Raw genomic sequence first — 22,919 nt, 5'->3', positions numbered from 1 at the left:
TGTTTTTTTATATTCAAAGGAATATCTTAGGGTATTATATGAACACATAAGAATTTAAGATAATAGTAGTAATTATCTTAAATCACATTCATTTAGTTCATCTACAATTTTATTCAATCCCCACAAACTCCTAGTAAGGAAAGGGGCCCAGAATGGCTAAGTGTCTTACTTAAGGTTACTTATACTCCTCTTCCTAATGATTTAACCCAAGAGAGTCCATAGCAAAGGGTGGTGATCTAGAGCCATGTTGCCGTAGTTTTATGAACATAAGAATCACTCAGAGAGCATAATAATCCAGACTCTTCTGCTAGGATCTCACTCAAAAGGTAGGGAGTGAGAAGCAGGTATCTATTTGCGTTTTCAGCAAGAATCTAGTATAATTGTGATGCGCGTGTCCCACAGGAAACACTGCTGTAAAGGGATGTAACCCTATAGGGATAAGGGCAGCAATAGGCAGAGGAGCCCAAAAAGCTCTTCTGCTCCAGCACTTGCCCAAGGACAGGTAGATCACAGATCACTTTCTCTGGGCAGAAATGTGCAGGGCCTCTGACACTATGGTTGAACTTCTTCCTATGGCTTTTCTTGCTTTGGCTATCTTGGGCTAGCCTGCCCCATCATCCTGGCTGGTGTTCACATTGAAATTTGGGAGGGAGAGTGGGTGAGACCTGCTGGATTCCAGCATGGACATTGACCATGTAATATGCTTTTCTTCACTGCCTCTTTAAGTGCTACTAATGGAAATATATGATCAGGTTTTTTTTTTCTTTTTTCTGAATGGTGTTCTAGATTCTCCCTGGTATATAAGTTAGACTTGAGCTTTTCCTCATGTATCCCAAATTCTTTGAAATGTAAGAAAGGGCCCCTCACATAGCATGGTCTGATTTTCTGCAGCAGTGGCTGTGTGTGTCTTTTCCTTTATTCTTCCATGGCTCAGAAGGATCAGAAATAGAGCATCCAGCGAGTATTGCCTCTATAGATAAGGAAGAGGGGAAGGGCCTGGGGAAAAGTAGAGAGGGAGATTTTTATTAAAATAGAGACCACATCTATGCTTATGGCACTAATATTTTTAAGTTGGAGAGTAGCTAAAAACACCTTCCTTTTTCTTACTTTTTCCTTTTTTGAAAGAAAAATAAAGCCAAATGAACAAGGAGAATGCCAATCTATAAAAAGAGCAAGCATGTTTGACCAATAGGTCCTGATGGGTGAGGGCTGCTCACTCGGTGTGCCACGGACCAAATGTTTCCTGCTGTAGCAACTTCGCTTGAGGCAAGAATCTGATACTTCAAACTCTGTATTCAATATTATTGAGAAGCTCAGCTTGAACATTTTTTTTTTCAGTTTTAGGGCAGCTTTGAGAAATTAATCTATTTCAAAGAGATCCCTTAGATGAGAAGCAGGCACTTTCAAGCTTTGTTTGTTTTCTCCAAGATTCTAAAATATGACCCTGTCCCCTTATATTATATTGGGATACCAAAAGTCAAACAAAAGGCTGCTTTGACCTGCAGTAACTGTGTCACATCAATACAGCTACAAAGAGGTTTGGGATTTTCTTTACCTTTTTGCCACCCTTCTCTTAAAAGCATGAGTAATGGTCACATATTCTTGGAGCAAATAAAAACCTGCATTGAGAATCAAAGATGGTTTTCAACTTCTTTAGCACTGATAGTAACGAGGTTGTCCGATTATTTTAAATCTTACAAATCTAGGAGTAGAAATATTAAAGATATTTTATCAAAGATGTACAAATAATAAAGCTACTTTCATTGGAAATGCCAGTTTTGGGTCTCAGAAAGCTTCATTTCCCTATACCCATTCCCAGAAGTTAGCAAAGGTATCCCATAGTTGTAGGAAAAGGAGTCTTTGAGATTAATTCAATAATTCCACAAATACTAAGCACCTAATGTGTTACAGACACAATTTTATACACTAGTAATACTGTGCTTGAATACAAGGTTCTTTCTTTCGCAGATGGAGCTTTCTTGTGGGTAGAAGGAAACACAAACTAGAAGGCAGTAGGTTACAAGAGTCTCTGTTACGTACGAAACAGAACCGCTTAGGATTGGGTAATCATAAAGCAGACCTTATGAGCAAATGGCATTCAAGCTAAAACCTAGATGCCAAGAAAAGGCCATGAAGATCTGGGGAAAGAGTAGTAGGCCAAGAGAACAGCTGGCACGATCTCCCAGAGTTGGAACCAGCCAGTGAGTTGCTGAAGCTGAGGTGGGTAGGGTGGGGGAACATCAGCATCAGAGAAGAGATTGGAGAGAGGCAGAGGCTGGATCATGGAGCCTGTCAGTTTATGGTAAGGCGCGGTAGAAATACGTCACGGCACTTTACACACAGGCATATTTGTTTTCATTTGCATTTTAAGAAATCAGTCTTGTTGCTTTATGGAAAATGGATTATAGGGGGATAAGCAGCAAGAGTAGAATTAAAATGGCCCTTAAGGGGGCAGTTGGGACATTGTGGAGGTGTATAGAAGTGGGCAGACTTGGGCTATGTTTAGAGATGACACTGATAAACTTGCTGAGGGATTGACTGTGTTGAGGAAAGGAGGAACCAAGGATGACTTTTGGCTGGAGCAGCTGGGTAAGTAGTAGAGTCACTAGTTGGGATATAGGAATTCTGAAAGAATAAGTTTGAGGGTAGCTGATGGGGATGGGTAACAACAACTTGGTTTCGAGCACACTGAATTTAAGATGCCTGTCAGGCAGGAAAGTGGCAGTGTCAGACTGGCACCTCTATGATTCTAAATTTCTTTCTTTTTTCTTTTTTCTTTTTTTGAGACAGAGTCTTACTCTGTTGCCCAGGCTGAAGTGCAGTAGCATGATCTCGGCTCTTGCAACCTCCGCTTCCTGGGTTCAAGCAATTCTCCTGCCTCAGCCTCCTGAGTAGCTGGGATTACAGGCATGCACCACCACACCTAGCTAATTTTTGTATTTTTAGTAGAGATGGGGTTTCACCATGTTGGCCAGGCTGGTCTTGAACTCCTGACCTCAGGTGATTCACCCACCTTGGCCTCCCACAGTGCGGGATTACAGGTGTGTGAGCCACCGCACCTGGCCTATGATTCTAAATTTCAACAGAGAAGTCAAATCTGGAGTTAGAAATTTAGGAGTCACTATTGTCATTACTTTTTGAAAAGACTTAAGATTACTTAACAAGAAAGTAGACAGAGGGAAGGGAAGAGATCCTAGGACCAGGTACAGGGTAATCTGACATTTTAGAATGTGAAATAGGAAGATCCTCCAAAGGACACACAGGGAGGTAGGTGGAAAACCTGGGGCCTGGGGTGTCAGGATGCCCTAAAGAAAGAAATTTTTAAAGGAGGGCATAGTGAGCTGTCTTTTTGCCATTGCAAGATTGAATTAAGTAAGTTTATTGAGTGAACAGTAAAGGATTCTCTTGGAATTACCTAATGAACATAATACTTTGAAAATCAGAGAATCTTGACTTTAATACTCTAGGTAATACCAAGTAGGGTGTCTATAATATAGTGATAAAATAAATAAAAGGATGAATAAATGCAAGTTCAGTGCAAATTTTAAATTATTTTTGTTTTTATTGTGGAGAATTTAAAAAGATAAATTATTCCAGGTATCTAATTTGTTAGAGAGATTGTATCCTTGTTTGTTTAGGGGAGGGTAACGCAGGGGAAAGGACAGGTCCCCTTCCAACCTCGGGCTCTATTAGCATTTTGAGAAGCCAGCTTTGCCACATCACCATTTCTCTTACTTGTGTGATACAAGGCAGAGAACCTTTGCTCTACCAGGTGGAAGATTTGCTTTGTGGTCTCCAAAATTGGAAGGAGTCTCAGCATCCACTCTTCCAAATTTTATAGAAGGGATCATTTATACTGGGGTCTCTCAGGACTCTCCCTCAGAATCTACTCCCCATAATGGAGGAAAAAGACTTCACTGTGTAAATTACCAAGTGTCCTCGGTGCTGCAGGGCAAAGGCTGTAGGCAGGTTTCACAGCCTTCGTTCCTGAGAGTCAACACTCACGAGTGCAGTGGTTGGCAAGAGAAGTAAACGGCAGTGGTGTCATGTGGATTCTTTCCTCCTCCCACCCTGAGAAACCCACCTGATTAAACATTTCCTTATCTGGCTTTGTCTGTTTACAGGGCTCATCGATGTCCCTTTCACGGTCCAACAGTCGCGAGCACTTGGGAAGTGGAAGTGAATCTGATAACTGGAGAGACCGAAATGGAATCGGACCTGGAAGTCATAGTGAATTTGCAGCTTCTATTGGCAGCCCTAAGCGTAAACAAAACAAATCAAGTGAGCTTTGTGTTTTATGTACACTTTTAGGTATCCCCAGATTAGAATGTGTTTATTTGGGTCGGAGTATCACTGTGGCCTCTCTGACTTCAAGTGCTTGGTGTAATTCACATGGCATCTCCTCTGTGAAGCCATCCTCGTTTCTCCCAGTGAAGCAGGAGAGGTTCTCTCCCCTCACTCCATTTTGTGCATGCTTTCACTCTAGCACTTGCTGTACCTAAGGGTAATTACTTATCTACCTATGTGTATCTCCCTGTGAAATTTGTGCTCCACAAACCAGAGACTGTATTTGTTCATTTTATAAACATTTATGAAGTGTCCACATGTCAGGTATTCTGTTATGCTCTGCCTTGTTGAATATTTCTTCCCAAATGCCTAGTGGACTGACACCTAGTAGGTAGGTGCTCAGTAAAAGTTTATGAAATGAATGCATCAATGGGTAATGTACACACATGCATCCAGGTGGTGACAGAAAGACAAGGACATAAGAAAGTGGTTGAGGCCAGGCATGGCAGCTCTTGCCTGTAATCCCAGCACTTTGGGAGGCGAAGGTGAGATGATAGCTTGAGCCCAGGGGTTTGAGAACAGTCTGGGCAACACAGTGAGATTTCATCTCTATTGAAAAAAAAAAAAAAGCTGGGTGCGGTGGTATGCATACACCTGTAGTCTTAGCTATGTGGGAGACTGAGGTGGAAGGATCACTTGAGCCCAGGAGTTTGAGGCTGCAGTGAGCTGTAATTGAGCCACTGCACTACAGCCTGGGTGACAGAGCAAGACCCTGTCTCAAAAAAAAAAAATGGTTGAGAAAAATGTGATTGAATTAGCATCTTAGACCACTGAAGAAAGACTGTCCAGCAGGTGGCTACTAAAGATGAACAGCAAGGTTTGATTTTGTAAATAGACAAGATGTTGCTGAATTAGCATAAACAGGAAAAAAATTAACTTACAGCATGGGGGTTCTGACTTTTAGCAAATCTGGCTGAGACTCAGCATGAGCCCGTTGTTTTATCTACAACAGCACCATAATTCTGGGCTATATAAACAGATGAAAGCTGATATTGTCATCACAAGATATGCCCCAGTGCCTTTTTTCAGGGTTTTTCACACATTTGGAATCCTGAAACATGCAGAATATTTGAAGACACTTTGAAGCAAGGCAATCTAGATGAGCATGGTAGACACTCAGTAACAGTCAGTTGTTAACGTTACTATCAGTCATGTCAACTGTGTTGTCAGGAGTCTCAGATTTGAAAGGAGTAATCAGGTTGTTGGCCTAGTCTAAGTAAGAAAGCACGGTCAACTATTTCATTCCTAAATGCACTGTCAATAGTAGCCTGGAGACTCCCCATTAGTTACTGGCTGGATACCCCACCACTGACAGTATGATCGAGCTGAGAGTCAGGCTGGTGCCAGGCACAGATGGAGGGGTGTAAATGATGTCCAGTCTCTAGCCCAAGATATGTTCATTTGGTGCTTCTCTTTTTCTATCTTTATCTCCTTTCCCTTCATTTAACATTGGATAATTAAATTGACTGTACTACTCAGTTGAATTGAAGTTCAGGATTAAGATGGAGGATACATTAATAAAAAGGAAAGATTAATGAAGCACAGTTACTTGGGTTTTGTCACCTTTTTTAGGGTATAGGGAGTTTAGGAGAGACTCTAGAAACTACAAGTTGTTAAGACCAAAAAAAAAAAAAAAAATTAAGTAAAAGTAAGTTATAGGCTATTTTGAACATTTATCACTATGAACATTTTATTTTCAAACATTTGTTTTTAAACATTTTAATTATATATTTTATTTAACCCAACATATGTAAGATTCCTTTTAAATATGTAATCAATATAAAAATTATTTGAAATAGCTTATATTCTTCCTTAGGTTGTAGAAAATCTTTAAAATCTGCAGTGTATTGTGTACTGACAGAGCATTTTCATTCCCACTACCTATTGCAGGTGCTCAGTAGCCATGTGTGGCCAATGGCTACTGTATTGAACAGCACAGTTTTAGATAATTTCTCTTAACACCCTTGTCAAGATCACCAATGCTTCTGTTTTCCCTGGGCGTCCCTATTTATACCATTTGCTGCAGCATAATTCTCAGTAACTCTTTTACTCTCAAAAAAAAAAAAAAAAAAAGTAAATGTATCATTTGGACCATAAATTATATGGGCAGCCTTTTAGCCACTTTCATGTTGTCACGTCCCACATCCTGTGGTCACTTACCCCAATTTCCTTATCGCAGTCCACTTTGTGGCTTTTTGTCACCTTTGACCCAGTACCTCTATAGTCACTCCTCCTCAAACTGTTTTTATGACTTTGGGGCCTCTGCTTCACCTTTAAATGGTGGAGTGTCCCAGGACTCAGTATCTTGAGGTTTGGTTTTGGGTCCTTTCTCTACACATTCACTCCAAGAGATAAACAGCTATCTTTAAGAGAAAAAGAAACCTTATCAGGAAATGCCTTCCACTTGAGAATCATGAAGGACATCTCAACTGGGAGATGAAAACAACTGGAGAAAGTGATCAATGACACCCAAAGCCATGCAGAACAAGATTCCTAGACTTGGCAGATGCATGGATCCCCAGAGTAGACTAGACAGATCTGATTGGCTTTGGTCAGTGTCGTCCTCCCTCACCTCTTTGGGGTCCTCTCCTGAAGCCACATCCTTGGTGTAAGAAGACAGATTTCCCACACAGGCAAGAGCTCATTATTGGTCTGTGAGGTAGAATGCCTGTACTCTGCTAAAATTTCCAAGGCTCTGTGTGTGTGTGTGTGTGTGTGTGTGTGTGCGCGCGTGACTTACTTGGCTTGGTTCAGTAGTCCATCACCGGCACTTGCTTGTCACTGGGTCTGAGAGGCACAGACAGTTTGTTGAAACCTTTGCCGACCAAGTCAGTTGCAGAACCAAGGCAAAGTTCAGCATTGCTGTCTTAAAAGTTTTGCCCAGAGACAGATTTATTTTTGTCCTAAATTAAATCCAGGAACCCCAGCATCATTCCTATCACTTCATACATTACTCTTAATTTTGGAAGTATGCTGTTTTGTGACCTTGCTACCCAATTATATTTTTCTAGGGAGCAGCATTTATGTGTTGCAATATCATACAATTCCTTTGACCAAAGGAAAGCACAGGTGTAGATACAGAGAGCCACCCTGCCATCCAACAGAACCTGGACTTGCAATAACTTTCTGTACCTTTATTTTGTCCCAGGGATCTTTTTTCCAGCTCCTCATTTAATTCACATCAAATCAATTATAAACAACAAATGCTTCTGACTACTCAGGGAGAATATGATGAATGATTATTAACTACAGAGGCACTGTTGCTGAATTTCTGCCTCCCAAGTGTAACCTTTTAAATGGCGAGAGCCTCCCTGAAAGCAATAACCAGCACTTCCTTAATGAAAAGCCAATATTTCAGTAAAGGATTGCTGTATTTCTACAGCTACTGCTCTATTCAGCTGAACAATGAAAGTTGAAATATTGAGGTGATTAAAACCTTTAATTAAACCATGTTCTCTCTGGGCATTTACACTTCAAGCCTGTCTCTCCTTTGCCTTTCAGCGGAACACTATCTCAGCAGTAGCAATTACATGGACTGCATTTCCTCGCTGACAGGAAGCAATGGCTGTAACCTAAATAGCTCTTTCAAAGGCTCTGACCTCCCTGAGCTCTTCAGCAAACTGGGCCTGGGCAAATACACAGATGTCTTCCAGCAACAAGAGGTCAGTCATTATTTATTTTCCCAAGTATCTTTGTTTTGATTGTGTGTATGATGACTTCTGGAATGAAATCACTTATTGACCTATGAGTATGCTTTCACTGAGCATTTATTCAAGTCTCATAGCTTGTTCTTGTTACTAAGAAAAATGTCATCTCATTTCTTATTTAGTGCACCTAGTAAACACAGGATAGCAGAAATAGAGAAAATCATACTTGCAGAAAAATGTACAATAGCTGTCTAACAGTTTTAGCAATAAAACCCAATTGATGTATAGATTCATAGGAATTTTTGTAGTCACAGCTCCCTTAAGGTCAGCAACAAGTCTGTATTTAACATGATTTCATTTTGAATCTGTTGTTATCTTTATTTGTGGCACTTACAAGTAAATAACAGCATCTGAAATATCCCTGGCTGTTTTTGACTCATCCTGGTCATACTGAGGTCTGTTCTCACAGAATATATGTTTTTTTCAACATGTTCATTTATTCATTAACTTACTGTTTGGGTTTTACCTGAACTGAGACAGAACTGAGATGTCTACTGAACAATCACGACCATGGATTTTGATCAAACTGATTAGCCATATCCTATTATGTTCTGGCATAAAGAAAAGAGGCCCCAGGCATGATTCTTCCTAACAGTGCTCTCATACTACTGGGGCACAGCTAACTCAAAGTGTCAGAAAATTAAAATGGTTCTATACATTTGTGTCTTTTTCAAATCAAGACATGGTCCATGTGTGATGCTAGTTGGCTTAATTTTATGTTAGAGAACATCTGATTTAGTAATTTCTAGGCATGTGTCAGTTAATAAAGAATCTATGGTTTTTACTAGGCACTTTGTATCATAAATTCAATGTGCTTGCCATGGTCCAATAAATTATTAAGTTTAAATGCTGAACATTTTTGTTTTTTACACTGAAAGAGCAATTGTCGTGTGTATTAAATTTTAGGGTATTGTTTTTTTTTTTCTGTTTCTCCTACATCTGAGTTAGCGTTCATTTAACCAAGAATTTTCTAAGCTGAATAAGCCTTTCATAATCAATGCATTAAATAATATATCTATTTTGTCTTGCTGGCTAGATGAGGGTAGCTGGAAGCAGAAGTATTTTAATGTGTCCGGGCACAGAAGGTCAAAAAGCAAGAGACTGAATGTTAATTCAGTGATTTTCTGGGTTGGTTTTCATCTGTGTTTCCTATTTGAATAAGCATAGAAATTGTAGGCATTTCTTATTCCAATTACTCCAAGCAGGAAAAAAACATGAAAGTATAAAGGCAAAGGAACTTAATTTAATATTTTATTAACTACAGCAGGGATCAGCAAACCGTGGTCTGCAGGCCCACTGCCTGATTTTGTAAATAAAGTTTTATTGAAACACAACCACATTCATTTGTTTACATATTGTCCATGGCTTCCTTCCAGCTGTAACAGCAAAATAAGTAACTGTAACAGTACATTATGGCCCACAAAGCCTAAAATATTTACAGTCTGGTCCTTTAAGAGAAAGTTGGGGAACACTTGAGCTGAAAAATCTCTATTATGGAATTTCTGAAAACATCTTTAGAACTGTGATAAATGATGGCCTAAGGTGTTTTAAGATCTGGATTTATCTTCCAAATCAAAACAGGACAATATAAATTATCCTCAATATCATTTAATGAAAAGTTTTACCTGTTTATGGCATGTTGAAATTTGGTAATCTGCTTCTTTTCAATGTAGGATATTTTCTAATACTCAGATGTGACTTAACAAGAATCCCCCATAAGTAACTTCAAGAGATTTAATTTATTTTAAGCATGTTGAAGATTCATTTAGCAACTTTCACAGATGATATATCAACATGCATTGTTACTAACCATAACTGCCAGTTATGTTCTTTGGTAAGCCCAGTGTTTTATATCTATAGTTATAGTGAATGCTTACAACAGTTCTGCAGGATACAGTATTGTCAGCCCTCTGTGCCCACGGCTAGTAATGGCAGAGTCAGGATCTGGACCCAAGTCTCTTTGGCCCCAGAATCCATTGTCTTTCTCTTCTTCCACACTACCACACTATCTCTTTTTTTTTTTTTTTTTTTTTGAGATGGAGTCTCGCTCTGTCGCCCAGGCTGGAGTACAGTGGTGCGATCTCCACTCACTGCAAGCTCCACCTCCCGGGTTCACGCCATTCTTCTGCCTCAGCCTCCCTAGAAGCTGGGACTACAGGCACCCACCACCACGCCTGGCTAATTTTTTTGTATTTTTAGTAGAGACAGGGTTTCATCATGTTCACCAGGATGGTCTCCCTCTCCTGACCTTGTGATCCGCCTGCCTCGGCCTCCCAAAGTGTTGGGATTACAGGCTTAAGCCACCGCGCCTGGCCCTTCCACACTATCTTTAAAGGAAGGATGGTGAATCCTTGGGCAGTTTCCCTTCATAGTTTGTTCCTGATGCCAGAGAGTACAGGTTTATAGTTCCTTCAAATACTTCTTTTGTGTCTGTTTCAGTGATAGTTTGCTGGGTTGAGCCAAATGAACTATAGATCTGATTGTGTCTGGGAATTCTTTGAATCCTGTGTAGAACACAAAGGAAGATGCCATCTGTTTTATTATTTAGTTTCTTCTTTAAATGGTAAAGATACACTAAACCAATTCAAAATCCCAACCTAAGAAATATTTTTCTTTCCTGAACGGATAATGCTCTTCCTTTTATCAGTTCACAAAAATGGTATAATCTTTGTGTTTCCTTTTTTGCTGTAGTTGCCAGGATGCTCAGAGCTAAGTCTTCTGCTAGAATCATCACTTCCATTTCACCACCTTTCTAAATTCTTGTTTCTTAGGTTTGTGCTACCACCTTTCTTTTCTGGAAGTAGGCAGAGCATAATTAATAAATAAGTGTGATAACAAGTTGATCCTACAGTGGGAAAGAAAATAAGTAATTAATATATTGGTTATAGATTGACCTTTCTACCCACAGATCGATCTTCAGACATTCCTCACTCTCACAGATCAGGATCTGAAGGAGCTGGGAATAACTACTTTTGGTGCCAGGAGGAAAATGCTGCTTGCAATTTCAGGTGAATATAAATATTCAACTTATATGTTAAAATCTGAATAACATCTGCCAGTGGTCTCAGCCGTTGGGTTGTTTCTACCCATTAACTGCTGGCTTACTAAACTAACACCTTGGTTGTGGTTTCAGAGGGTTTTTCTGTCAACAGTGTGGCAAATCCTGAGACTGTCTTACTTTTTCATCAAGGCATTGCCTGAAAACCTACCTTAACAGGGGTCATATCTGAACATAGATCTCTTCAGAAATATCTAACCAAAATCACCCTATGCAGATCATGAGAAGTCGGGGGGGGGGGAGTTTAATTCTCCTCTTTGCAGTTGTGTTAAACAGTAATCATTACATTAGTGAATAATTATTCTTGATTGGCAGTTATGTTTCAAATGTGTGTGTCCTTGCACACCGACTGAGATCATTGCACTGAGAAGAGAAGAATGCTGATTGCAATAGCGTGGAATCTGGCAGTGTTACTTGTCTTAATTCTTCTTAGTTTTCCCACTGTTTTAATAGAATTTATGAGTCAGAGGACATAGTATCCTGAAGATAGTCACAGAATGAAGGAAAATAATGTCTGTCTCCCTAGGCCACTTTCTTTGTACATCTATTGCATATACAATTAAAAAATGCTCTATACATATTTATTGGGTGCCACTCATTTGAAAGGAATGCAGCCAGATGATGAGTCAGGAGTTGGCAAATACATAGTAATGAACCTCAAAAAAGTGTTCAGAGAAATATGCAGATATTCGAAGGAGGGAATGGGATTAGTTTTTGAAGACTTGCCAATAAAGTTCTTGAATGTCAAATTTTTATGTATCCCAGTCTCAGACAGACAGACACACCAGGGGCAGAAGCCAAGTGTCATGTGCTGTGGAAAAATGAATGCTTTTTCACAACACTGAATTTGCAGGCTATGCCTCAGTGAAGCCAGCAGTTGCATCCAACTGATGAAAGTCCATTCCAGACAGCATTCACTAATCAGATCAGCAGATAAAATTTAAAACCTCAGTGGTTTTCCATTTTATTTTAGCAGCATTTTGAATGCCCCACCCATCTTCCCATAGGAAATCTTTATCTGAAGCAGATATAGGCAAAGCAGCCTTGAAATAGGAGTGGATCCAGCCATTGAGCTTCCTGGTGGCAGCGTATTAGGTTCTTCTGTGGATAGGGTTCTACACTCATCAGTTTTACCAGAACTTCTAAACTTTCTTCTCGGATATACTGTATGTATCCAAGAGGCTCTATTAACGGAACTCAACAGGGAAGACAATAATTCCTGCTCATAAGATCATCTTGGTATAGTGGAAAGAACACTGGATTCAAATAGGAGATCTGGGCTTTACCTATGCTAAGTCATGAGTCTTTGAGTGAGTTTCCAAACCTTTGGTTTTGGTTTATTAACCATGAAGGTAGATTGGAATTTGTGATTGTACAAAGGTCACCTTACATTTCTGAGATCTATCCTTTCATGTGATATCATCAGGCTTAGTGAAAATGGACAAAACGGTAGTTTTATTACTTGTTCTTTTTACCATCTATGATAATAGAGTAACCTTTTAAATTTGTTTTCTGTAAAGCTCAGCCTCAGGGAGCTATCCCTAGACTCAAGCTAACTTTAACAGTTTTCATATTCTTTCATTAATTTGCAAATGAAATTTATATTTGAAATGTGATTAGCTTGTGCATTCACCATACCTATACTGTTGAAATATGCCTGCAGGTCAGCAATTTTATATCAGTGAAGGGCATAGCCCAGAGCTCCATAGTCTTGCACTAGAGGTTCATGGAATGGCAGTGAGGATATAGTGAAAACTAAGTTCATTTTTTGGTGTCCCAACCAAATTCCGAATTCTGTAATGCTTTTAGCAACAAGCAGATAGCTGTAAATACATTCACGGGTTGTAGATAGATCATCAATATCTTTACTCTGGAATATATCAGTATCTTTTGGGGGAGGTAAGATGGGAATCAGAAAGGTTTCAAGTTCTCTATTTTAAAAAAAATAATATTTTTTCTAATCATTATCTTCTTTGTCATTCTATTGAGGTTATATAGTACTTTTGCAGACTTCCTCTCTCAGTGGGGTTCACCAGGTCCTCTTGCTTTTAAAGGGAGTTTGAGACCGACTAAAATGCTTTATGGCTGCTCTGCACAGCATAAAAGACTTGATTACTTTAAGAATAATTTTGTCTTACTTTGTTCAGTGCATTTGTTTGAACCTGGTAAATTATTTTCTCTGAAAGCAATACATTTTTATTGAGAAAATTCTTCATCAAAAAGCAAAGCTTCTTTCTCCAATTCAGCTTATCTGATAACAAAGACATCCATTTATAGTCCCAGAACGTTCTGTCTCCCTGTAGATGCAGTATAGCTGGGCAGTCTGGACTCACATTTGTCTTATGGTTCCAGATTGGTTAGATCCAGAGTTTGCTTAAAATTCCTTTTTAATTTTGTAGATTTTAAACTTATAATCTGAGTGATTCTTTCAGTATAAGGTTTTGTTTTCTTTTTAATCTCAGGCCAAAATACATTTAATGTTATAGCAGTAGATGAAATTTATCTCTAATGGAGATGGATCAAAGTATAAATTTGATCTCTTTTTCCCCAAATCCACTTTTTTTTTTGGAAAATTGACAGATTTCTCTCAGAATATGGTCATGATTGGTTAAATGTACAGGGACTCAGTGAAAGGACGCTTAGCATCCTGTCGACAGGCTTCCCACTACGGCCTCAGGTAGATCTAACATTTCCCGACCTATTCTTTTAGTTTGTGACTCTGTTCAGATCCGCAACAAGATCCTGAGAGCTGCCAGGATTGTGTGAACCTTGGAATTTCAAAGAAAAAGGTTGGTATTTTCCCAAACCATCCCTTAGGCTTACTGAAAAGTATTAGAGGAGTTTGCCTTATCATTTAAAAAACAACAGCAACAACAATTCTAAAGTCTCTTCAGTAGGACTTGACCTTGATAACCTCTCTGGAAGATTTATCTCTGTGCATCACATTTAAAAACATAAATATGAGACCAGCCTGGCTGACACAGTGAAACCCTGTCTCTACTAAAAATACACACACAAAAAAAGAAAAGCCGGGCGTGGTGGCAGGTGCATGTGGTCCCAGCTGCTTGGGAGGCTGAGGCAGGAGAGTGGCATGAACCTGGGAGGTGCAGCTTGCAGTGAGACGAGATCGCGCCACTGCACTCCAGCCTGGACGACTGAGCGAGACTCCGTCTCCCAAAAACAAACAAACAAACAAAAAAATATATATATATTTACACACATACTGTCTTAGAAACTGTATCAGTTAGGATTGGATTCCCTTGTGATCATTTTACCGTTTCAAAGATCTAGCTGATGTGTCTTTTCAGAATAAAGTTTTTAATATTTATTTTGAAAAACTTTGTCTTCATGGCCCGGTTGTTGTCATGTGCTCAGTTATATGTGTTGTATGTGCTAAAGGAGAATGTTGTTTGGCCTCATTCCTTCTTTTTTCTTTGCCGTAAAATGGGAATATCCTCCCGTACTGTACATTATTCCCCCGTGAAAACATGGAGGCCGAAGATAGTCCCTAGCTTGAAGATGATAAAACTTTTCCAGGCTGTGTACTTAAGGGGATTCATTTACTCTTAACGCTTCTATTAAGTTTGCCTTTAAATATATTCAATTCTGTCTTGATTTCTGAATTTTGAAGTACTGTGTCTGTGTGTGTGTGTGTGTGTGTGTGTGTCTGTGTGTGTGTGTGTTTTAACAAGATACATGTATTCAGCTTTTAATAGGAATGTCATTGCCACTGTATTTCTGGAGGAACTTGAAACAACAGCCATCTGTATGCATGCCAGCATGTGTCTTTTGCTTGTAAAGTTACCTTCCTTGCTTCTTCAGAGTGAAGCTGGGTTTTTCTTTTAAAAATTAAATTTGGTACGTTAAAATAGCAAATAAAGCTCTGTTATTTGGTATAGTTGGAAATACCAATTTCTCAGATTTGTATTCCTGATGCCTTGGTTGGTCTTCTCTGTCCGGTGGGTCACTGACGGCCAGTGCTCAGGGCATTGACCTTTCCATCAGGCATGCGAGGTTTCACCTCTGTCACTTAGTACCTGTGTGGGCAAGTGACTTAGTCTATTTTTTAAATCAGTTTTCTCACCTATAAAATGGAGAATGGTAATCTTATCTATCCCTTAAAGAAGACTTGAACAGGGCAAAATAAATGTAAAGTGCTTGTCATACAATCAGCCTAATGAATCATTGTTATTTTCCTTCTGTCCTAAGACCTATATATGAAGAAAAGAGAGATGTCTCCACTGTTGTTTTGACCATATAGGGCATGCGTTTACATTTTGGAAGGCAGTGGGGTAAAATGTTAAGGGTGTTGGTCATCTTCCAGAACTTGGCCACAGGAGCATGTCTGGTCATATGGTCATCCTTAACGCCATGCAGTCTGTTACAACCTGAGTCTGTGTCTTCAGCATTACTGTAGATGGCCATATCTTACATTGTAACTTCAGAATTCAAAAGGGGATTGTGTGTGTGTGGCTTGAAAAGTACTGAGTACCTTGCAAATACAAGGTGAACCACCTGCACTAGCCCCTCAAAGAGACAGCTTGAAGTAAGTCAATTACATAATCCCTCTAATGTATTTTAAACTGAATAAATTTGAGGGTATTTGCATTTGTTGGTATCAAAACCCTAATTTGCATAGTCTGATGATTCTGTGTACTTGCATGAGTTTGTCAGAACGAGTTACATCAGTGATTTTGAGGTGGGGGTGGAAGTTGATGCATACTCATAAAACAAGGTAGTCTGTTTCAATTAACAGTTTACCTTTCCAGTTAATAACTTTTAGTTAGCAAAAGACAAACTAAACAGTGTTTTCAGAATACTCTGATTTCTTTACAATTCTAATAGGGCAACTCAGGTTTGCCCTGAAATTTTAGATTCAAGTATTTGTTGTTTGTGAGCATTAATTTTCTAAGCTGATACGATTGTTTTACTAGATTTAATTTTTTATTCCAAGAAACCTACTCATATGCCTCTTTCTAAAACTATTTCTGACTCAAGAAGTGTAGGCTTCATGAGTTGGCAGAGCCATGGGAGCTGTGGCTTAATACAGTTGACTCTTGAACAACATGGATTTGAACTGCACAGGTTCACTTATACACAGGGTTTTTTCAATAGATGTATTGGAAATATTTTTGGAGATTTGTGACAACTTGAAAAAACTTCCAAACTGCATAGCCTGGAAATATTGAAAAACATTAAGAAAAAGTTAGATATGTCAAGAATGCATATGTGTGAAATATATACAGATACTAGTCTATTTTCTCATTTACTACCATACAATATACACATCTATTCTAACATGTTAAAATTGATCAAAACCTCACAGACCATATGTGGCACCATTGGCAGCAGAGAGAAATGTAAACAAACATAAAGACATTTTAAATCATAACTGCATAAAATTAACTGTGTTATATACAGTACTACTGTAATAATTTCACAGCCACCTTCTGTTGCTACTGCGGTGAGCTCAATTGTTACAAGTGTCTATTTAAAGCACTGTACAGCACTAGTCTCCACATGAGCAGTTAATCTCTCCAGTAAGTTGTATATCACAGTTACAAGTGATCTCTCACAGTTCTTGGGTATTTTTCATTGTGTTTAGTACAGTACCATAGACCATGAATAACACCATAGAACCCACATAAAGTGCCACTAGTGCTCTCAAAAGCAAAGAAGAGTCGTGACATCATGAGAAAAAGTTGAATTGCTTGATATGTACCACAGATTGAGGTGTGTAGCTGCATTTACCCACCATGTCAAGATAAGTGAATCCAGCATAACGACTATTGTTGTAAAAAAAAAAAAAAAAAGGAAAACAAAAGGAAATCTGAGAAGACGTTGCTGCAGCTACACCAGCAGATGCAAAAGCCTTACACTTTTTGCAAAATACCTTTTTAATCCTGCATTGAAAATGCAGCTTTTAGAGTGGGTGCATGATTGTTATAAAAAAGCATACTTATTGACTCCAGGATTCAAGAAAAAGCAAAGTCTATATGACAACTTAAAGCAAAAGGAAGGTGAAGCATCTAAAGCTAGAGAAATTAATGACAGCAAAAGATGGTATGTTAATTGTAGAAAGAGGTTTGGCTTAACAAATGTGAAGATAACAGAAGAAGGAGCTTTTGTCAACCACGAGATAGCAGATGAGTTCCCAGACACGGTTAAGAAAATAATTGAGGAGAAAGATTGTACACCTGAACAGGTTTTTAATGCAGATGAAAGTGTCCTATTCTGGAAAAAATAAAAATGCCACAAAGGACTTTTATTAGTAAGAAAGAGAAATGAACACCCAAATTTCAGACAGGAAGGGATAGGCTGACTGCTGTTTTGTGCGAATGCAGTCACGTTTATGATCAGGACTGCCCTTATCTATAAAGCTGCCCACCCTTGAGCCTTGGAGGGAAAAGATAAACACCAGCCACCAGTCTTTTGGTTGTAGCACAAGAAGGCATGGATAACAAGAATGCTTTTTCTAGACTGGTTCCATTGATACTTTTTCCCTGAAGTCAGGAAGTAACTTGCCAGTAAAGGACTGACTTTTAAAGTTCTTTTAATGTTGGATAATGGCCCTGGCCACTGGAAACCCCCTGCGTTTAACATCAGAGTCATCAAACTAGTTAACTTGTCTCCAAACACAAAGTCTCTAATTCATTTTCTAGATCAGGTGGTTATAAGGACCTTTAAGGATTGTTACACATGGTACTTTATGGAAAGGATTGTCAAGGTTATAGAAGAGAACCCGGATAGAGAAAACATTATGAAAAGCCGGAAGGATTACACCATTGGAGATGTCATTGTTGTTACAGAAAAAGCTATGAAGCCATCAGGTCTGAAACAATCCCTGCTGGAAAAAAACTGTGTCCAGATGTTATGCATGACTTCACAGGATTTACCATAGAGCCAGTCAAGAAAATCATGAAAGAAATTGTGGATATGGCAAAAAATAATAATAAAATAAAGGTAAAGGATGAGTGAGGAATTTCAAGATCAGATCTTGGAGAAATTCAAGAGCTAATAGATACCACACCAGAGGAATTAACAGAGATGACTTGATGGCGATGAGTGTTTCTGAACCAGTGCCAGACGATGAGGAAGACAGAGCAAGCAGTGCCAGAAAGCAACGGACGTTAGACAGTCTGGCAGAAGAGTTCCGATTATTCAAGACTGCTTCTGATTTTTTTAAATGACATGGATTCTTCTATGATAAAACAGTGGAAGAACGACTAGTACCATATAGAAACATTTTTAAAGAAATGAAAAAAGCAAAAATGGCAGACAGAAATTATGATGTATTTTTGTAAAGTTACAGCAAATATGCCTGCCTCTCCTTCCACCACCCCTACCTCTTGAACCTCTACTGCGCCTGAAACAGCACGAGCAACCCCTTCTCCTCCTCCTCCTCAACCTACTCACCGTGAAGGCAACAGGGATGAAGACTTTGTGATCGTTCACTTGCACTTAATGAATACGTAAATATATTTTCTCTTCCTAATGAATCTCTTAGTGTTTTCTCTGGCTTAGTTTATTGTAAACATGCAATATAAAATACATATACAGAACATGTGTTCATCAACTTATTGGTAAGGCTGCTGGTCAACAGTAGGCTATTAGTAAAGTTTTCAGGGAGTCAAAAGTTATACAGGGATTTTTGACTACATGGGAGCAGGAGGGTTTGCACCTCAACCTCTGCATTATTCAAGGGTCAGCTGTACTTCAGGGTGCTCCTCCAGTATCCCTGTGCTTAGGTGTGGGGTCTTCTTTTCATATCTGACTTTAATAACTAAATGATTGCTGTGTTTGACATGAATGAGTTCAGTAGCTGTAATAATTTTCTGTGCCATCGGTCGTACGTCCTTTCACGAGCTTTGATTGTTCTCCTTGCCTCTGAAATGACCTGTGGAGTAGGTCAAACTGCTTAATTTGGTTAGAGAGTTCTGAGAATGGTACATCCTCCAATATAGTTTACAGACTATAATAGAAACTTTGCTGGCAGGAGTTTACGAATTGCAACAAAAACTATTTGCTCTCCTTTGTTCTCTAGACTATCGATATGCTATCTTTTATACCATACTTTCTAGTATTTCAGAAATGCCTTGATCATCAACTAAAGTTTTCCTTTTGCTGCCAGACTTGACTTTCCTCAAAAAACCTACCAAGTCACCATTTTCTGAGCTCTAGTGCTATGTCCTGTAGTATACATAGAACTTCTCTTGAGCTCCTAACAATTCTCTCTTTCTCTCTCTAGAACTAAATAAAAACCGAAGAAAGCTTTTTGAATCGCCAAATGCACGCACCTCTTTCCTGGAAGGTGGAGCGAGTGGAAGGCTACCCCGTCAGTATCACTCAGACATTGCTAGTGTCAGTGGCCGCTGGTAGCAGCGCCCTCTCGGCACATGCCCGCTGACTAACTGTAAAGTGGACACAGGAGATGTGTGAACAGCCTTCACAGCACACCGTCCTCAGCACTCTGGGTGTCTGGTATCAGGACCAAAGCATCTTATTCGCACCTGTACTTTATGGCAAAAAGGAACAAAAGAGAGATGTTCTTGTATGTCATACAGAACACCAAATGTGGATTACTTTTTAAAAATGGCAGTTGGACAGAATTTGCAATATGAGGATAGGGCTTTATTTCCTGTTTTTATTTACCTATATAACATATGCACTGATTTTTTTTTTTTTTTTTTTTTTTTTTTTTACTTAAAATGAAGGATGAATTGACATCTGGGATGCCAGAAAACTTAGGAGTTATTTTGTTTGCTTGTTTTGTTTTGGTATTTGGGGATTTTTAGAAAATAATCAAAGTGGAATTTTCTGGTACTGCTTTAAAATAATTATTGCGGTCTTTCAGCACTTTACACGTTCTAATTTCTTGTCCTGTGGAAATTCTTCCTGTCTCCATCTCTCTCATTTTTCATGTCACCTACATGTTGGTACAGATCAGAGTTAGTTACATTTTTCTGACTGCATCAAACTTATTTGAAATGGTACTGGATCTTAGTTTCTGTGCAGAATATTCTGTGACTTTGGGAAACTTAAGTGACTCTGCTTGCTTCTGGACCAATTCTGTTTCATGTATGTTAGCATCCTAGAAACACCTAGCAATGGACCTAGTTCACAGTAATAGGTGCAAAGAAAGACCAAATGGACTTTGCAGTATTAACCCTTTGCAGTCGTCATACTTAGCTGCTGCCTGTAATGCTAAAATGATTTTAATGGTTGTCTGGAAGCAAAGGGCTGTTTTTTAGTATATTGCCACTAAAGGACATTTATTTATATCAAACTTTTATTTTTAGATATTATAAGCAATACAGTACATAATTGATGAAATTGATATTTACTAGAGATTTATGGTAGAGAATGGACAACATTCAATAACTGGAGCCCTAGATTGTCACTTTATTTAAAAAGACAAATAATCATCTGACAAGACAGCACTGTTGCCATTATGGGGAGAAATAGATTACAATCCTTATCATGTACACATTAGCTATGTTCCGTGTGGCCACAGGACTTTCCTAAAACCCTATCTGTCTGCTTGAAGTAGACTTATGTTTGTTGAGAATGAACAGGCTTACTTGAAGCCTCCAGGGTGACAGTTCATAAAGACAGCTAAGTTCTGAAGGAAAAACAAAAGATATTTTTTAAGTGGCTAGATTCATTATTACAATCTTATACTGTGAAAGTCCAAGAAATCAGACAACATTGTTTCCTGGGTCTTTTCAGAGATCTTATAGATTTATGAAGTGTTTTTAATCCATGAAGAAAATCACTAAAGTGCCTTTGTTTCTTCAAAGCAATATTATTTCCAAGTATATTAATTTGTTAGAAAACTTTCCCATAGGAAATGTTGTCAGTTACCTGTACTGTAAAGAGTTATTTATGTCCAGTAGTCAAGATTTTCTACATGGACATAAGCCACTCTCACATGCTCTCAGCAGAAGGCATTAGATAAGCATATACAAGAGTTGGGTACTTTTATATAAATATGGGATGAGAAATACTTGCCTGACACTTTTCCATGGCTGAGTCTGACCATTACAGTAAGAACAAGAATTGAAGAGGCATTTTGCACACAGAAAATTTTTCACTTTAAAATATGGTATTTGTTACCTTGAAGGCATAGATAATAGGCCTGTCATAAAATTATCAATTATAACTGGCATTGAGGGACTGCCCTTTTTAAATTAAACTAAGCCTTATCTGCTTAAGGATGTTGAACTGAATCACTCCCTTTACTCATCCTGTGCATATGTGTACAAACGGTCTTGTGGATCATGTGATCATCCATCTTATTTGATTGTATTAATGCATCATGCTAAACATTTAACACAGGTTAACAATACCAGATTTGTGTCCTGTTCAACAACTCAGTACTCTAAATGTTGTTTTTAATAAGACCTTCCCAGATAATAATCATTTGGAGCTCTTTTCCCAGCTCTCTACCATGCATTTGCAACAGGAGGAAGACGGAATGAATACGCAGTATTAAGTTGATTTATGAACAGTGCTTTGATATGCCAAAGGGGAAACTGTCCCACTTAAATTAGATTAAGTAGGGTGGCTAAAAATAAATAAATAACACTGGAAATTATTTCTCTCACTTTCTCTTGATGCAATGAAGGGAATATGACACTACAGTATACAGAGTTGTTATATGATGCACAAAATATTTTGATGATTTGAATAAATGTTAACTTTTAATCTGCGCCTTAATAATGACTGGTTATCTGTAAATATAGAACAGATACAGATTGTATTTTTCTGTGGGTTTTTGTCCTTTTAGTGATTTTTTTCCAAAAATGAGAGATGGAATTAACATTGAAAATGGGAATTTTTTCTAACTGAATCAATTGTTACATGAAAAATAAATTTATATAACCCCTTTGTATTGCTCTTGCTAGCTGAAGTGTGTCTTTTTTTAAAAGCAAATCTGTACGCATAAACTCTATGCCTATCTTTGTTTTCTAAGAAATAATTCTTTTTTTGGCCATTTTCGGCAAAGTTGAAAGATGTTTCTGCAGTAGAATTGCATATGGATTCTGTATTCTCTTATTTTGCATTGACATTCCTCATTTTCAACCAGCAACCAAAGCACTTTATTTTAGTCAGTGAATCCAGGACCAGTCATCAATCATTGTTTCTTAGGCCACCCATAGGTGCATACAAAAGAGTAACATTCTAGAACAGGTTTTATTCTTGTTATTTCTTTTCTTTTATAAAGACTCAAGTGTATGACCGCTTTGACAACCTCATTTATCAGCAAAGGCTGACGTGATGCTGGGCTTTTTGATCCAGGTTCCCCTTTCAGAGACTGCCATTGTGTTATCTATCACACTGTGTGTTTACCATGCCATGCACTGAGATGCTCCCTGGACTCATGCTAAACGGAATTGACACTCTCTTACTTATTCTGAGATTTTGCTAAATCTTAAAGAAAACCTAGCCCTCCACACATTATGCCCCCAGGAATATTTCCCCTGAATTAGCCATGCCAGTGGTTCTTAAACATTGTTTCTAAAACAAAAATTCTTTTGATAATTGGAATCTTACCTGTGACTCAATATTAAATTATTCATGTATTACTTATTTGGTTCATTATATACATACTAATGACACAGAAATATTTAGTAAGTGTCAGGCTCTGGTCTAGGAACAGTCATGAATAAAACAAAATCCCTTGCCCTCCTTGAAATTGAATTCTAAACGGAGAAAGGTGGTGCTAAAGAGGGAGAGGTTGGAGGATGGACTATCCCTACCCTTCATATGGGTCTCCATGTGTTTACCACACTCCAGGGGGACTC

General features: G+C 38.5%; 1 protein-coding gene across 6 annotated transcripts in view; it reads left to right on the top strand.

Moving 5' to 3' along the window:
- Positions 1–22,011, top strand: part of BICC1 (BicC family RNA binding protein 1) — a 332,934-nt gene extending 310,923 nt beyond the window's left edge. For 4 of the 6 annotated variants that reach the window (XM_065521082.2, XM_005565808.5, XM_005565807.5 and 1 more), the window contains 4 exons: positions 4,125–4,281; positions 7,849–8,009; positions 10,963–11,062; positions 19,361–22,011. In XM_065521082.2, coding sequence (XP_065377154.1) covers positions 4,125–4,281; positions 7,849–8,009; positions 10,963–11,062; positions 19,361–19,491 — 549 coding nt within the window. In that variant the 3' untranslated portion in view covers positions 19,492–22,011. Of the gene's footprint in view, positions 1–4,124; positions 4,282–7,848; positions 8,010–10,962; positions 11,063–13,822; positions 13,902–19,360 lie in introns of those variants that run through there. The other 2 variants (XM_005565809.5, XM_074000790.1) reach the window with 2 other exon arrangements.
- Positions 22,012–22,919: the final 908 nt, after the last annotated feature.

Source organism: Macaca fascicularis, chromosome 9 (genome assembly GCF_037993035.2).
Source record: "Macaca fascicularis isolate 582-1 chromosome 9, T2T-MFA8v1.1".
Lineage (NCBI taxonomy): Eukaryota > Metazoa > Chordata > Mammalia > Primates > Cercopithecidae > Macaca > Macaca fascicularis.
Note: the sequence above shows the minus strand (reverse complement) of the source record. Positions and strands in the feature narration are given on the sequence as shown.